Source organism: Pygocentrus nattereri, chromosome 1, assembly GCF_015220715.1.
Source record: "Pygocentrus nattereri isolate fPygNat1 chromosome 1, fPygNat1.pri, whole genome shotgun sequence".
Lineage (NCBI taxonomy): Eukaryota > Metazoa > Chordata > Actinopteri > Characiformes > Serrasalmidae > Pygocentrus > Pygocentrus nattereri.
This window is the reverse complement of record NC_051211.1, coordinates 43,348,825-43,366,955: the sequence shown is the minus strand read 5'-3', so window position 1 is coordinate 43,366,955 and position 18,131 is coordinate 43,348,825. Positions and strand designations below refer to the sequence as shown.

The 18,131-nt window shown below is 39.2% G+C and overlaps 1 protein-coding gene across 12 annotated transcripts in view; it reads right to left on the bottom strand.

The window, feature by feature from the left end:
* The window catches only part of grip1 (glutamate receptor interacting protein 1), a 391,803-nt gene that overhangs the window by 72,769 nt on the left and 300,903 nt on the right, over positions 1-18,131 (bottom strand). For all 12 annotated transcript variants that reach the window (XM_037542052.1, XM_037542023.1, XM_037542033.1 and 9 more), the window contains exons 5-9: positions 16,286-16,369; positions 13,880-13,955; positions 10,799-10,944; positions 4,975-5,122; positions 2,925-3,094 (exon numbers count right to left, since the gene is read on the bottom strand). In XM_037542052.1, the coding sequence (XP_037397949.1) occupies positions 2,925-3,094; positions 4,975-5,122; positions 10,799-10,944; positions 13,880-13,955; positions 16,286-16,369 (624 nt within the window). The remainder of the gene's footprint in view (positions 1-2,924; positions 3,095-4,974; positions 5,123-10,798; positions 10,945-13,879; positions 13,956-16,285; positions 16,370-18,131) is intronic.

Genomic DNA, 18,131 nt, shown 5'->3' with positions numbered 1-18,131 from the left:
TCTATTGGCCTGACATGCTAATGTGAGCATTTTTGCATTGTGTTCTCATGTGGACAGAGAGATTTTCGAAAACACTGCTGGTGTGAACAAAGATATATTTTTTAAAATAAAGACTGAAAACTATGCATGTGTGTAAATAAGGCCTAATGCATACCATGTGAACAATGCTAAGTGGTGGGGTATATGTTTCCATTACTTGGCTGATTACACTTGGGCCTTTGCCAGATTGGTGATTTAAAGCTTGTGCCATAAACACTACTTGAGTTTTTCTAGTATCACGCAATAAGTGTCAGCAGGCTCTTTGCTCTCCATTACGCCCCTTGGCTTTTGTATCATATCAAATTCTTGCTTGGTGCAGAGCTTTCAAAAATGACTACAGCTGCTGACCTTGTAAGCAATACGGCCGAAAATACAGGTCAACTACATGGAGGCTTTCTATTACATCAAAAGGAGGCAAGAGATCATTTGAGCTGTCCATAGGATCAGTCTGGTCTGTGCATAGCTAGAAGCACAGCAGGCTGGGTGGGGAAGACAGGCTGGCAGCAGCTGGATAATCTAGGAGAATGGCCAAGGCCAAGACAGTAATGAGCCATTGAGGGAAATGAAGGATTGGCCTCTTGCTGGCCTTTTCACCCTCCACTCTGCCTGTCTAAGGTAAGTCTAATGCAGCATCCTGCACTAGCCTGCAAGCTAGCAGCACATACACTGATACAAAGAACAGTATATGACTCTCCTGGACTAACAATGTTAACAAATCCCTATGAGGCCCCCCCGCAACAATGCCAATTCGCCTCAACCTTAATTCATTGTCTCAGGCTGACTAGGACCTAGCAAAGCTGTGAAAAATCAATTGCATAGTTGTAGCAACATTGGAGACCTTCAGGAGTTTCTCCTGGGTTCCTTTCTTCTTGACTAATCTCCTTGTACTGATACGGTCTTGCTCCAACGCTTGCCCAATCGCATAAATCCTGCTCTATCTGGAGGCACAGGCATGTAGGTGCTTTGACTTCCACAACAAGATAGCAGTCCGTACCTGATAAGGCATGACAGGGCAAACACTGCAGGTCCTGAGAATGTATACACTCAGAGAGCATCATCTTCAACTTCTGACAAACACTGCAGCTCTAACACTATCTCACTGCTTGGCGGCACACGGCTTAATTAAGGCCTGTCGGTCGACAAAACAAGGCTTTGACAGCAAATAACCACAGAGAGGTGACACACAAAGGAAACATGTTCTCCCTAAAAGAGCAGTATCTGCACTCCAGCTATCTACAGGCAGAGACATGAACATCTAAAGTGTGTGGGTGAATCTTTATCACTAGCAGCGTATATGTAGTCAAATGGTGCACTCAGACATCAAGAACTCCACCAGGGTTCAGCCTGCAGGAGAGCTTTGTGTGAACACGCATCAACTTACAAATAGGTATGATCCAAATGTCACTCAAGCTTCAGAACTGCTGCAGCTCATAATTTGTCTCATTCTATCCCGGGTCTTAGGCTAGAGCACTAGAGCATTAGATCTTAATGCTTGTTCCACAGAGCCCCTAACAGCTAGCTTTAGAAAATGCTTTTAACACATATGAGAATGTTTTCTTGCTGATTTACAAAAATATAATATTAATATAATAAAGACTAATCAGGTTATATTATGAGGAAAACTGCAGTACTGTGCAAAGGTCAGAGACCACCAGATGCTAGCTATTAATTTTCCAACATTAGTAAAAAGAGAAGATAACATTTAATTAACAGAAAAGAACACATAAACCTCAATAACAAAATAAATACATAAAAAATATTTTATGTCCACTTGCTGCCTTTATCTCATTCTTTCCAAGAGACCAAAGTTCAATCTCAGAAGTTGGTTGCATTTTCTGCTTATCATGATCCAAGAAAACCCAGAAACATTCAGTGATGAGGTCTGGACTCAGGGGTGGCCAGCCCATTTTTTTTTCGGAGAACACCAGCAGCTTTTTTGTTTCACTCCTGTCTATTTATTTTTCTCAGTAAGGGCATCCTGATAGCTACAAATCATTTCAGACTCATGGTGCTGATTTGTCGTCCCACAGTAGAAAGATGGACAGAAAAACCTGTGGATGTTTTCAGGTCTAAAGCAAGAGCGGAGCTTGATTTTCTCCTCTCACTCAAAGAGAAAAGCTTTACGTATTGTTTATCTGATGGGGACAGTTTTGGGGGCCTAGCAGGTCTTGCATGGTGGTTAGGAGTCCCATTTTCTCTGTATATTTGAATAATTCTTTACACTCCAGTTTCGAAAACTCCTATTTTTAGTTTTTCCTCTTTATGTAAGTAGTTATCTAAGCTCCTCAGAAATACGTCCTGGAAAATAAATAACTTGTACTTGAATGTTGTGTATGGAATGAATGGTGATCTCTTCTTTTTGCACAGTACTGTATGTCATACATGACAACAAGCTTGCTGTTGTAAAATACACACACACACACACACACACACACACACACATACAATATGAGTAAATGGCTCTTTTATGTAACCTTTGAAAGTACTTAACCAAAATCTATCCTAATTTCAAAAGAAGGTAAGGTGTCGACAAACTTTTGACAGGCAGTGTAAGTACTGCTACATGACTCTCAGTAGGGCTGAATGATTTGTGGGAAACATTTCACTGCGATTTTTCTGACCAATGCTACAATTTTAAGCTCAAGTCCAGCAAGTCAATTTTTTCAGGCTTGAGGCTTAAGTTGTAGGTTAAATTTCTCAACTTAAAACAACTCTAAATAATGTACAATATAACAGAAAATGGCACTCTATCAAATTGTAATTTCAATATAAAAAATCATTAATCTTTTAGCCCAGACTGGATCAGTAATTTTTAAGTTTAAGTATTATTACTGGGCTCACATGAGGGTTATGTTGCTTTATCATATCCTAAACGTTTGTCTTACCGTGCTCTGGGCCTTTAAGGGCCAGTCTGGTCTGGTGGTGAGGGAGAATCTCCATTTTGACGTGTTCGCAGGCACTAGCCAAGAGCTGTGTGGCTTCAGCCAGTGTGCAATACTCCATGCTCGTGCCATCTACTGACAGGATATGGTCACCTGCATGTAGTGCCCCACACCTGTGCACACAGTAACAGGGAAAGAGTGAGCTTTTTAAAGGAATGCTCCAGCATCAATCCAGCTTTAGCACATGCCCATTGGCATCTACTATTATTGTGTTTCAAGTAATCAATTTTCTGTTATTTAACTAAGTCCGGAGGAAGTCATTTTGACTCGACAGCATGCTACAGATGCAGCAGATAGAAAAGACACTGGAGCAAATTTCCTATTCAGTAACTACTAGAAATTATTCAATAAGCATTATGAAACAAATATTTAATAGTCGTGAGAGTGAGGAATAGTAATGTGTACCCACATATGAGGCCTTGCAGTTAAACGGGTTAAGCATACATGACTGTACTGAATATAAAAAACAGGCCTTCTCTCTGTTATAAATACTAGAACTATAAAAGAATCTGCTCATTGCTGCATAGGAGCATGTGTAAGAGCATGAAAATCAGTTATCTACAAAGCATTAACTGTTTTCTCCTTAATGCTCCTCCCGGGAGCAAACTCCTGAATCATGAGGAGCGTTTCAGTTGTGCCTGACAGAGGAGCTTTCACTCGCTCAGCAATCTGCCATATTCATTATTCTTTTGGGCCCTTTCACTTGGCCTCCACGCCAGATGAGTTATTGAATTTCTATAATTAGTCGCTTAGTGTTTTACACTTCAAACTTTCAAAAGATTTCACAGGTGGACACAGAGAGCTGCAGCTACACAGCAATCCCTTTCCTACACGCACTGATCTGGGTCAGTGAACAGCACAAGACTAAAAGAATAATGAAGGCTTTTCAACAAGGATTTGAAGCAGCTAACGCCCACTACTGTAGCATGATGGGAGGAATGGAGGATGGGGGGCTGTGGGGGAGTGTGGACAAGGGGTGAGCAGTATCTTAATGAAAATCAAAGTAACAAGTTTTACTTTCATTCTAATTCTCTTTAATGTGCCATTTTGAATATGTCACAAACACACAAACCAAGCGGTCTGGAACATCAGCAGCATTTTTGTAGCATTACAGTGGACTATACTATGCTGATGCTTGGAAGAGAAGATATGCTTCGAAGTCAGATATCAGCAATATACCATCACCTGGATACATGTAGTCACGGCTATGGAATCAGGCCTCATTCTTGAGGGATCATTTTATCAAGCAAACCACAGCCACAAAAGGTGTATTCCAAAAACAAGGCAGGAATTCAAGAAGGCTTCATGCCATTTGCTAAATGACTGGAATTACTACATCACTTATAATATGTGACTTATTTCTACTCATTTTTCACTGGTTGTATGTAATGCTATCAAGTGAAAGCAACTTATTCCATTAGTGGGGCATTTTGTTAATTTCAAGTATTATTTCTTAAGAAAGAAAGAAGCAATTACTTAGAGATAAAATTAAACAAAAAGTGAAAAATTAAATAACACTATATTATTTTTAGATATTTGTGCTGGAGTTTATGATTTATTTTACTTGCCAAGATACTTTTTTTTTTTTTTGCAGTGTAGCAAAAAAAACGATTTGCTATTAGAGGGTTGTCAGAGAAATAGACTATCTGTATGGTCAGAGGTCTAGTCTGGCACCGAAACTAGCAGCAAGGCAATGCTGTCCTGTTTGGCTCTGTTAGCACTGTCACTTACACACACTGCACTAAGCCCAAATAAACAGGATTTTTACAGGATAAACAGAATAATTAAGTTCCCTTAGCAATGGAACATGCAGTTGATCTGTGTTCTTTAAGTACTAACAAATCTATGACACACTCAGAATAGCACACAGTGATGTCATTTCTCAAGAGAATGTTAAAAATCATCATACTGTCCTCTACTAGTTACCACTTCACATAACCATAAGGCCACCCCAGGCAGGCATCTAGGTAACGTTACTACTGAGGGAGATTACCTGTCAGCGATGCTGGCCGGCTTCACTTTGTCGATGATGATGACCTGCTTGTTGCAGTACATGGAGGTAGAGAGAGCCACTCCTAAGCTGGAGCCCAGAGGCTTGGCCACTTCCACCAGCAGCGGGCCAGAAGCACTGGCTATGGAGTCTGTGGGGTGAGAGAGAAAGAGAGAGACACCTTGTTCATCAGGCTCACACATACAGCCCACATTATCCCCATGCAGCAAAAATATATAAATAAAAACAAACAAAAAATAATACAGTCCATATCCACAACAGTTGCTTTGAAAGCAACACCTTCCTCATCAAAACAGGATCAGTTCCACAACAGCCCTTAATCCTAATCCTCCTACTGCACCAGATCATCACTTTCACTGCCCCATACAAAATGGATCAATTTTAGCTCTCATAAAAATAGAAGACTTCAGATCACAAAAAAACAAACAAATAAAAAAATCTAAAACCTTTGGCCCTGTGGTGGTCAATCCTGGACCTGGAGATCTACTACCCTGCAAAATTCAGCTCCAACCCTGATCCAACACACCTGATCCAGGTAATGGAGGTTTCAAGGGGGCATCTGAACATTAAAGCCTGGTATGTTGGATCTGAACTCTCCAGGATGGTCGATCTTCAGGAGCACCCCTATTTGGCCCATATCATGGAAACCTCCCTTGTGTTGATGAACTAAAACAGTTTGATCCAGTACGTAAACACTATTCAAGTTTTAAAATGTACCATTTGTTCTTTAACCATATATCATGTGTGTAAACTAGGCTGCAAAAACAGCCCATTTTAAATCCATTGTTTTAGTGTTGTCACAATAACCAAACCAAATTTCCACCTTTTCAGGGCAGCCTCACTTACTCATACTGAAGCTGCAAGGAGTTTTGCAGACTGGACTGCTTCTTGAACTAGGCACAACATAGGCCAGCCAGTTAGAGGAGAGCTAATTTACATATATCAGTCTTAAAGGCACAGCAACCAAAAGAGCCTGTTTCATTCTAAGGGATAAATATAGGTTTTTTAAAATGAATGATTGTTTTCTCTACCAACATCCAGACATATATCACATCAAGGGGACCACAAAAGGGACAACTCCCCCCAACTAAACATTAAACCATACCATGTGCCTTTTCCTAGCTATAATTCCATGTGCACCCTTCCACTAGAACCCCCCCCATGAAGAAAGAGTGAGAGAGAGAAAAGACAGAGAATGGACATGAGGTTGAGGGCTGTCACACTCACCTCATTAGAGTAAATCGGAGGAGCATACGGGCTAGCACCTCTAAAAGCCTAATAGAAGTAATACCACATGACGGCTTGGTTAAGGGTGCCACTAAAAGACCTGATTACACCATACATCTTAAAACCAGAGCAGGTGGAGGGAACGAACACAACACAGTCACCATATGCTGCCCCCCCCCAATTCCCAGCTCACACTAGAATCACTTGCTGCCCATTAAGAAGAGGAACTGCCCCTGCTGTGGCTCGCAGCAGCTCTTTAGTGGGAATAGGTGTGAGACTGACCGCTGTCAGCTAATGTGCTTGTCCTCCACTCCTCACACACGCAGCACGCAAGATCCCAGCCAGAACAAATGCAGTGTTAATGGTTAAATCGCATATTACAATGCAAAGGGATCTTCACAGCATTCCAAAATAATCATTTGCCAAAACAAAGGCCCACGCAGCCGGAGTGCTTCGCCACCGTTTCATCTTTACGAGGATGAGGTCTACAGTGGTGATGAAAGTGTGCTGATAAAAGCGTCTATAGCACATTAGGTGCAGAGCTGCAAGCCTGTGCTGGCTGCAGCTGCTGGAGTTAGCTAACGTGGCATAATGAATGGATTCGGTGATGGATGGAGAGGCAGCATGTCAATCGATTTGAAAGACCCATTCTCTGCCTAAATCTCTTTGGCCCGTCCCACTTTACCTACATCAACATTAGAACATTTAATGTGCTCAGGGGCTTCAGGGACCCTCTTACCTGACACATTGACACTTCTCAATAAAACGGCTCATTTCAGTTTTCACTATCTGCCTGCACATCTGCACAAAACCACACATGACTGGAAGCCTCTATTACATTAATGCTACACTATGCTACAGTAAAAAAGAAATGAACAGCAGTGGACTTTTGGCTGCAGCATAAAACCATTCAAAAGAAAATTAGCACTACAAATGAAGTAATCTTAATATTAATGAGGATCAATTAGTGTTTTCGATTCACACATCATTTAGCCTCGCCTCACAGCTAACATTACTGAGGCAACTACAGGATACTTGATACCCAGCACTGACTGAGCATGACAGAGATGGTCAGTCTAATGAGCCTGACCGAAAAACTGCTAGTTCAGTAATTTTATTTAGATTTTTTAAAGAGTTTTTTTCATTTTTGTACTTCACTCCAATGTGATTTACTAGAAATGATGGCCAAAATTTTGCATGCTGAGTTTCCCCAACATACAATTATATTTTCTTTAACTTTCATGTGTTGATGGGGCCCTTCCCCTCTCCCAAAGAAATCAGCCCATCAATATAGCTCTTCCTGATTTTTTTCAGAGGCTCTCCTTATCTCTGCACATGTTGGCTCAGGGGCTTAAGGCTCAATAAGCATCAAAGTGGGCTTGGCACCACTCTATCACTTATTCAAAGCTAATAATGATCAAAATCAGTTTTTTAGTATCGATCATGCACGTTTGTGGTGCTTTTGCTAAAACAATTATGCCATATTTTGTGTTCTTCCACAGTAAACAAGGCTTGATCTTTGAACGTTTACTTCATCAGTATACTATGTGGAATTGTGTGCCTTTTGCTCGCAAGTTGAGGTGGGAGAAGTCATCTAGCCATTCACTTGCAAGCTAGCTAGCTATTTTAACATGTTACAAAGGTCAGGTATGAGGAAAATGTCTCCGAACAACCAAAATGATTAGCAAATTACTGAATACACTGCAGACATTACACCAATCATCACTGTCCTACCAAAACGGATGATTTTTTTTTTCTTTTAAATGTAATTTGAGCACACTAGCCGTTTTTTATATTGTAGGAACATGCATTAATAGACCAATAGAAATTATCCAAAATTATGTGGAATAAAATCTCATTGCTTTAACTTATAATACAAGCTAAGGTGGTTTTTGGCTTCTCCTGTGAAGTTGTCATTTTTTGAGATAAATGGTTTTGTTAGGACAGAAAAAAAAGTATGAGTTTTAGTCATGCTGCCTAGTCCTACCTACACCCCCCCACCTCCACTGTTACTCAGTCACTCAAGTCTGCAGATGATCACAGTGAAAAGTAGCTCCATTTATGGTGAGTAGCTGCTGTCTGGTGGTCGAAGATTGTTTCAATCACAAGAACGTTCCACCTTTAGCATGCAGAGTGCAGTGTAATGAGGGATGTCTGAGTGCTGCGAGATGTTTTTCTCTGCTATGATTGCTGTGTTATATGCTGCCGAAACGTCCAGAGCTCAAAGAAGAGAGGTGTGTGTTGCAAGTAGCTGGCTGTTTTTCGTGACTTATGCACACATTGCACCTCAGTCTCCGGTGGTCCTTCTTAATCAAGGCTTCTTTATTACAGGCAAGATAAAAAGGAGCAGGGGGTGGAGGGTAGTTCAGCTACCTCATGCATTTTAGGGACAATGGAGCAGCCAGAGAGGTTTAGTGAAGAGAACAGCTTTAGATGTGAAGACAAAAACTTCCGTTTATGAGCATTAAGCTTTAGTCATAAACCTAATGAAGCTATCAGACCTGAACTGACAGACACCAGCATTTCTTCTCAGACTGAACAAGACAAAGCTTAAGGGGTAGGGGGAGGGCTTCTTTAATTCAGAGCACCTATTGAAATATTGAAGAAATTATCTTCAAATTCTGGTGGCATAAATATAATACATACTTGGTCTCTGAGTACTTTTATACATACAGCTTATTGTGCAGAAATAAAATCCTTCCTACCTCCCTATTATATTCTAGTAATTTGTACTAAAATGAGAAAAAGACTAGTTAAGGTTTGATCTCGAAGAGGAACTTTGGGCCCTTTTTTGGGTTTCAGTGTTGATCTGGTCTATCTATAATTTGGACTTTGGTCTTGTCTTGGTCTCTGCCCTCTTCAGACCCCTCTTAGGCCCCCTACGACTTGTCATACTGTAGCTGACTTGTTTTAGACTCAGCAAAAGTAGTCTTGACTATAGGCCTACAAAGAGGTCTATCACAGCAGGGAGGGCTAAAATTTGTCTAGCAAACTCCAAGCCTGTGTTCTGATCAGAGCCATTGTAACAGCTGGTTAGCTCTTCCAAAAACAATAGCAGAACAAAAATAACAAAAATAACAACAATGACAAATCTATCTATAATAGCTTACACAGCCAAACAAAAAACAAACCAAGGAAAGCAAATGAACCAGATGTGGAAATCTGTCCAATGGCTTTTTAATGAAGGAGAGTTAACTGAGCTGAAGGGTATAAAGAGTAACACAGAGCAACAACCGAACAACTATTTCGGCAACAGTTCAGGTGTTGTGACCTAGGGAGTGCACATGTTTTTTGGGTTGGGGTCTTAGAAGAAACCCTATCCAGAGAGGACTATGTATTTTCCTGCTGAGCTTTAAAACTGCTTCCCCAAAATCAGTGACCCTTCTTCTAAACGGTAACAGCACGGACTCTACCTCCCACCATCCAAAGAAATGGAGAAATAAAGACCAAAAACAGGGTCTGATAGTCACAGTGGGGCTGTTAGCAGTTAGCGCTGTCTGCTCTGTTGTGCTGACACAGGGTTACATCAGTGCAGCCAAGCAATGCCTCCATTTCCATCACACCTCCGTTACAGCAGGAAGAAATCTATCACTTCCGGATCAGAGCACAACAAAGACATCAGGGAGATGCTGTTTAGCCATGAGCTTCTCCAAGCCTTACAATATCATTCTCTCTCCCTCTCACTCTCTCTAGTGAGTCGGTGAGAAAAAGGCCACACTGTGCCATTTTTATCCGCGTATTTACTCTGACATTTGGAGATCCAATCAAAACACATATTGACTTGAGAGGAAAGAGCAACGCAGCAGCTGCTGGGGTGTGAAGTCAATATGCACAAAGAGGCACCTTATTGAGAACTCCAGAGATCTCGGAAAAATAGAGAGAGAACGCAGTAATTAGCTTAATACAACATTTTGATATAGATAATGTGTTTTAGGTATTTTTAATAATGATTGTGCTGTTCTGTTCCTCTGAACTCTGAACAATTGGTATTTTGGTACATTAGGGCACCTTATTGAGAACTCTAGAGATCTCTGAGCCATAGAGAGAGAATGGAAGTATCCAAATAAACCTTTTTGATATAGGTAATTTATGTGTAACATGTTGTTAACAAAATGTTTATACCGCTGTGCTCCTCAATCCAGCATTAGCAGCAAAGACATTGAACAACTACTACTTTAGTAGACTAGACAGTGATGCATGCCGTTTACTCCGTAGTCAAGGACAGACAAGAAGTCTAGCCATTCACTTGCAACAGCACAAACCAGTGTGATAGGAGACTAAGTTATCTATTTTTAGTGTTGAAAGTATGGGGATTAAAAAGGCACTAAGGAAAACATTTCAGAACGTAAAAAAAAGCCACACATCCTCTTCATGGAACTAGTTATACTTTCTTAAAATTGTGTGTGCTATTCAAAATGCTATTCAATATTGCATGTAGTAGGAAATGCATTATATGCTACACAAAATCCACATAATTATTAACGATTATTGAGACTGAATGATGTGCCAAAACATGTCGCGATTCATTTAAATTCATTTTTATTTGCAGCCATTCTTAGTTTAGAGGGCATGGCCTTACCCATGATGGACACATCGTATTCAATGAGAAGCGTGGCTTCCTGGCCGCACTGTTTGAGGATGCTCATGGCCTCTGCGTGGGAAGTGCCGTGCAGGCGGATGCCGTCGATGCTCAGCAGTCGGTCTCCTGGTTTGATGGTGCCTTCCCTGCAGGAGGAGAAAATACACACACCACAATCGGTTACAATAAGAAGTGAAAAAAATGCGGTCTAAAGGAGCCTAAACTTAATCCTGTGCACTGAATGGCCCTTCAAAAAAACCTTTAAATTTGAGAAGGATCCATGGGTGCTTGAACATGAATGGAGAATGATTCCCCAGAGAGTGCTTTATCTCCGAGGGAAGTTAACAAGGCACAAGGAGATTCTGATTGCCATCTTAGAATGCCATTATAGCGGATGGCTCCTGTTCCACTGCTGCACTTAAGCATGCCATAGGGCTGCTGAGGAGTAACGGCACAGTCTCTCGTGCACCCTAACCAAGCAAGAACAAATCCTTCTGCCACATGCTTGGCTACATCTCTATTTTATTGACCACACATTCATGACAAAGTTAAGCACATCAATTAGCACTGGAGGCCGTGGTAAACCGTGCTGAACCTGCATTCACTTCACAGTTCATAACCTTCACCACTCCAGGACTAGGAGGAGATTTAGAAAAGTCTTAATGGAATGTCAGAAGGTCAAGCCTGGCCATTAAGCTGGCTTCAAGTCAGAATTAGAACCAAACGAAAGCAGTTTGTTTTTTAACAGCAAGAGAATATCATCCAGACTGAGAGAAGCTATAGCCCAACATGATTGGCCTCGTAATAGGCCATAGCAATGCTGTAATGCCAATTGTATTCTGGATATAGGCAGCCGCAGGCAGCAGGGTTAGTGTGCTGGAGAAAAGACTGTATTCGCCTGGAGAAACAGGAATCGCATCAGCAAAAGACAATAATTGGAGTATTCCGTCTGCGGGGAATGAAATCTCCATACAGAAAAATTAATATTGATGGAACTCGAGAGGAAAGAAAGACATGGGCAGAAGCATGAACAGAATAATAACAGGGCAGAGTGCAAACGCGAAGAGGGCCGGGAGTGGGAGGGGGTACAGAAAAACCATGGCAGTCTATTTGCAATTCTCCGATGGGCGATGAAGTTAGAGAACATGGGTAATTTATTCCAATTTTTGATATAGGAGGCAGATAGACTGGGGGAAGACAGTTTCTGTGGAGCAATTTATCGCAGTTTGAAACCAAGCCCATGATTTTCATCCAACTACAAAATGCTGAAGCAGCTGGAGTGCAGGAAGACTCCGTTCCTACAACATTTAAGCCTTTCAAATACAACAATGAAGTCCAGACTTGCCAACTGAAAATGCAGCAATAGAATGATATTAATGTTTATGTATACAATTAAAAGAATTATTAAAGGGGACATTTTCATAAAATCAAGTTATTAAGATGTTAATGTCATTTAGAGTGGTTGGATGTGAAATAGTTTTACCCAACCCAGTATCTATGAAGGAATATGCTGACTGATAAGACTGTCTGTAATAAAGATTGAGTGCGTTTACATGCACTTAATAATCTGATAATTGTAGAAAATCTGATTTGTGTTTACATGTACTTGAGCAATCAGATAATGGGAAAATTTCAGGTCTACATGAGTCATGTAATAATCGGTTTTCAGCTTTGAAACCAGCTAATAAACTCACAGAATACGTTGTGAAGCAACAATATGAAAAACTCTAACCTAATGCCCCAGCAGTCACCTTACTGGAAAATATGAATATACATAATCTAGAAGATAAATAATATTTCAAGTCCTCATTTCATCAAGCATGTAGCTGGTTTGAGCATCACTCCAAATGTGCTTTGTTGTGCTTTCTAATGGATGCTGTACTAAACGTTTCTTGCTGTTTCTGGGATCAGTGGTCTGTTTTCCTCCACTTGCGTAGACTGAGAAAAATGAAATAAATCATAGTAAGGGTACACATGCGCTGAAAAACCAAATGACCAAGCTAAAACTTCTTCTAGAAATTTCTTTCTAGAAATCTGAAAAATGGCCTTAGTCTGATCTCTGATACAGTATGCTGTATTACTGCTGGAATCCAATAACAACTGCATTATTGGTGCGTGTAAATCCACTCATAGTTTTAAGATTTGAGCTAAGATTTTTAAAAATGGCAACATGAAGGGTGCTGTAAGACAAAACAGTGGCCAAAGACAATCATAATTACCACTATTTTACCTTCATCAACATAACATATTAAAATACAGAATATATGTGTAGGTTCACTGATCATTTTGATAGTAAATAAAATCGCAATATTTGCATTGTAGACATTGTGACTCCTGGTTCCTATCACCAACATTGGTAAGAAAAGATGAGTAAGTATCTTTATAATAAACCACTTCTCATTATACCACTTGGAATGACTTTCCATCTGGACCTCTTCCCCTTTAAATATCCACTGCTTTTTGAAAGTTTGGTGACATCTTGCCGCCTTTTGACATTTATAAAGTAGCATCTAATGTGTTAGTTCTTTTTAAATGAACTTACCTGACTTTAAACTGACTTTAAAAGTCCAAAATAAAACTGCTGTTGTCTAATATTTTGAGTACATTTTGCAGCACTCATCTTCCTGTGTTTTCCTTGCAACAAAGATTAGATTTTGTCTAAATAATAGTTCGGCCCTTTTTCTCCTACTACTGCTAAACGTGTATATTGAAACGGTTTTAGTTTTTAAAGTCATTTAAACAATGGAAAGGCATTTCATCACCATAATGGTATTTAAAGTGTGAAGTTTAGCAGTGCTACCAAAATAGATCCATCGTAAACATTGTCAGAAATATGTGATATTTTCCATAGGACAAAATTTCTTTTATATATATATATATATACACACACACACACACACACACACACACACTCACACACACACACACATACACACACACACACACACTATTTCAACTGGCAAAGAAAACATGCATCTATATTGAACATTTCTGAAAAGCTGAACTCTGGCAGTGTGTGTGCACACTAAAGCCAGTCTGTGGTTTGATTGGAATACAGAGGCCTCTGACATGAGATCTCACCTGTCAGCAGGGCCGCCGGGTCTGATAGTTGTTATGGTAACCGGACGAGATTTGTTCCTGTCTTCATGGGCGCCTCCTTCGGGGACATTGCAGCACATTAGCACTTCTGACAAATGTGGTCATAAAGATAAACATATTGCACATGTGCTCTTGGGAACTAATGTTTACTGCAGATACTGATTTTTGCATACCATATCTGCTGTTATGAAACCAACCAATAACTCAGTGCTGTTGAATGCAAGACATTTGCTTTAATGTAGATGAATATATTTTGACATTTTCCTTATTATAAATGGATAAACAACTTAAAAAAATATGAAAAAAACGTGGCTCACTAGCATAGTAGATATATCGTGATACAAATTTTCAGTGATGAAAAAAAAAAACGAAGAAAATACTAATCAAAAGACTTTGTTGATCCATATTTAGGCAGAAATATAAAAAGTTGGGCTACTCAGTGGACGACCTTAGAAATTCACCTTCCAGCTAAATGTGTCCTGTTTCATTTTAACTGCAGCCCTAAAGGCAGCTTGGTAAATATGAGTAAAAGTAATTTGAACACTAGAAGCACAGATGAGGTCATTTCCACCTGCTGTCAGAAGCCTGAGGAACAGGAAACAGATCTTCAATGATAACATGCTTTCTGTTTGATGTAGACATGAATCAAATGCACTCACTTCGATGTGTAAGAATCAAAGGGTACATGCAGGGGTCCAGACAGTGTTTACTTTACCTACAGTCTACAGAGTTAATATGATAAAAACTTCACAAAGTGGTAATCACAGAGTTCCATGTCATCATTAACGGCCAAAATGAAAATTATTAGGGCTGTCCCGATTACTACTCTATGAATCTACAATAATTAGTCTGCAATGGCAATAATGCATGATAATGCATATTTCATTTAAATATAAATATCAGATTTCCAAGTTTAGTCTTGGAAGTTGGTTATATTTTCTGCTTCTCTCGATCCAAGTAATGTCAAAAACATTCAGTGATGTTGAGATCTGGACCCTGGGGTGGTCAGTCAATTGATCTGAGAACACCAGTAGCTTCTATGTTTAATTTGCAAATGTTTTTCTTTTTTGTTTATTTGTTTTTTCTCAGTAAGGACTTCTTGACAGCTACACATTAATTAGTTCAATTATCTTCTCACAGTGGAAGGATGGACAGAAACACCTATGGATTTTTCAGATCTACAACAAGAGCAGAGCTTGATTTTCTCCTGTCTGTAAAAGATGAAAGCTTTAAGTGCTGTTTATCTGATGTTGACAGTTTTGGTGGTCTAGCATGTCTTACATGGTTGTTAGGAGTCCCACTTTACTCTGTATCTTTGAATGATTTTATCTCTTAAAACCCTTATTTTAATTTATTTTCCTTTGACACGCCCCTTCATTCTGCAAGTGGATTATCTAATCTCTTTAGAAATATCTTGTGAAAAACAATATATTCGGTTGAATGGCCCATAGCTCTTCCATCAATAGTCCATTTTTATGGTTTGGCCTTTTGTTGAACTCAATCATGCAAATTAACTGGAGAATTCTCAATTATTAATGTAATGGATAGAGATGGCCCTAAAACAATGAAATGCGTTCATAGTGAGACTGAAAATAACTGGGAAAAATTACACTGGTTGACAATGTGTAGCTAGGACCATGTTCAATGTCTAGATATCACAAGGCATGCTTTATGAGAAAATCTGTCAGAATATATTTTCCAAGACAAGGTTGAACATCATTCAACGTTTCATTATTAAAGACATATTATTCATGTGAGGAAATGTTAACCTTTAATAAATGCTAGTGATGCATTGTTTGGACATGAATGACTCCTTCTGAAATGCTCTTTGAAGCCAATGGAAAAAGACAGGGTCATCTCAACAGTGAAAAGAACCGCTCAGCTGCTCCTGTTGGCTATTGTGTGCGTACAAGTGGAAACAGATCCTTACTGATAATGCGGCTTCTGTTTGCTGTCAATCAATTCAACTTGCTATGATGTGTAGGCACCAGAGGTTACATGCTGCTCCACATATAGAGATACTGAGCTTCTACCACTATCAATTTATCAAATTAAAACAATTGTGTTAATCTTTTTATTCATTTGTTAGAGAGAGAAAAAAAAAATCACATGCATATAATAAATATTTTGTCAGTAAACCAATGAAAATTGCCTTGTGCACTAAATTATGCCTGCAGACTGGAATTTATGATGAAATCAATGGTTTAATTTGCTGCATTGTTCTCACTAGAATATACATGAAGCTTATGCGTAATAATGACATCTCCAGCTTACCATTCTGGGTTCCATGTACTCTGTGCTTTAATGAAGAATTGATTACTCCTACACACATTTTTATGTGCATTTGCTTCAAAACAAATCAGCAGTAATGGAGAGCATGGGACTTACCTCTGATGACAAATCCAAACGTGTTTCCCTCTTTATGCAGAGTCACCTCAACATTTTTAAACATTACACCCGTACCCTGAACAGCTGCAGAGACAACAAAACAAAAATTGATTACTCACCTGATACAGCACTTTAGCCAAAAAAACAATGAGGAATGACTCAAAGTAGGAGCTGAAAATACAATATTTTTAACTATGAGGCTAATAATTTAAGAATTAAACAGAAATAAAATGCATTTCAGTTGATCTAGCAATATGTTTTAACTGGCCCGATCTTGCCAGAGGTGCAAAAATAGTCACACTCAGCGCTCCTGACCTTGGAATGCGTGTTTTGGTAATTTGGTGGCCTGCTCACCTCCACATTATGCATGAGAGTTCCATGTAAATGAAGCAGGGAAAGGTGAGACATTGCTTTTATTCATATATTTTTAATTTGGTCTTTGGAAAAAGAACCCTAAGGAGTTCATCGGATTTCAGCATATTTGCTTGATAATTTGGTAATTTCACTATGAGGTTTGAAATAAATGTGTTCTGGAAATAAGCAGCAATTACAAAGGGATGTAGAATAAAGTATTTGATAATTATAGTTATGATACAGTGCAGCAGTAAATGATTAGTAATAGTTACAGTACATTCATTCTTCATGACAAAGCTCAATAATACTTTAATAATGAGTAAAGAATATAAACCAGGGGGCAGAGTTTGGCTGATTGAGTTCACCAGCCTGGGCCTCATGACCAAACGGTACAAATCTTGCCTTATAATAAAATGTTTGATTCACATAATAATAATAATAATAATAATAATCATAATCATCATCATCATTACCCATTTATAACATTCTTCTTTTACTCAAAGTCATACAAAACAAAGGTTAAAACAATACAGAACAGTGGTCTCCAACCCTGATCCTAGTTCCAACCACAATTTGCCACACCTTCTCCTGCTAATCAACCTCTTCCCAAGTCCCTCTAGACTGGATTATTAGAGTGAAGTAAGGAGTGGGGAAGCTTTTTGGACCCAGGTTGGATCTAAGCTCTGCAAAAAAGCATAACTGATGTCTCAAAATATTTGTTGTTTAAATGCAGAGTTCAAGTGAGGAACCTTGCAGTATCTTGGACTCCTCCTTGAAATTTGATAAACAAACAAATGTTAAAACCAGTTCTCCTATTTTGTGATTTGGTCACAATTATACATGAATTTATCTCATCAAGCCTACTAGATTCTAACTCCATTTTTTATCAGGGTTTCTCAGCCAAATTCATTTTCTTCACAGCTTGTGGAAAATGTGGCAGCCAGATTCCTGACTGGATGTAGTAAAACAAGACCATCTCTCTCCAGCCCTTGTGTTGCTCAACTGCTGACCAGTAAAGTTAAGAGTTTTAAAATTGTTTTGCTTGTTTTTTAAAGCTTTACAGAAGTCTGCACCACAATAAATCACTGACCTTCTCAAACGCTATTCTACCCCCGGAAGGCTAAGATCTTCTGATAAATTGCTTCTGTCCAGTCTGCCCATTTGTTCCCTCTGGCTTGCTGCTCTGTTTGAGTTTTATGATTGTATTTTCTATGTGCTCTCCTTCTGTTATTTTGTTTGTACTATGTGTTTTTATTATCCTTCACATGCATTGTTAGCAAATTCATTTTATTGTCCTGTACAGCACTTCGGTCAACATTCATTGTTTTCTGTATAAATAACGACTTCACATCTCAACTCTTTTAGAACACAGAACCCACCTGGGTAGCATCAAATAATTGGTAGCGTTGTTCAAGTTTCTCATATAACAGTTCATCATGTAATGGATCTTATTAGCTGAGCCACGTTTAAACACATTGAATAGTTACTGCTG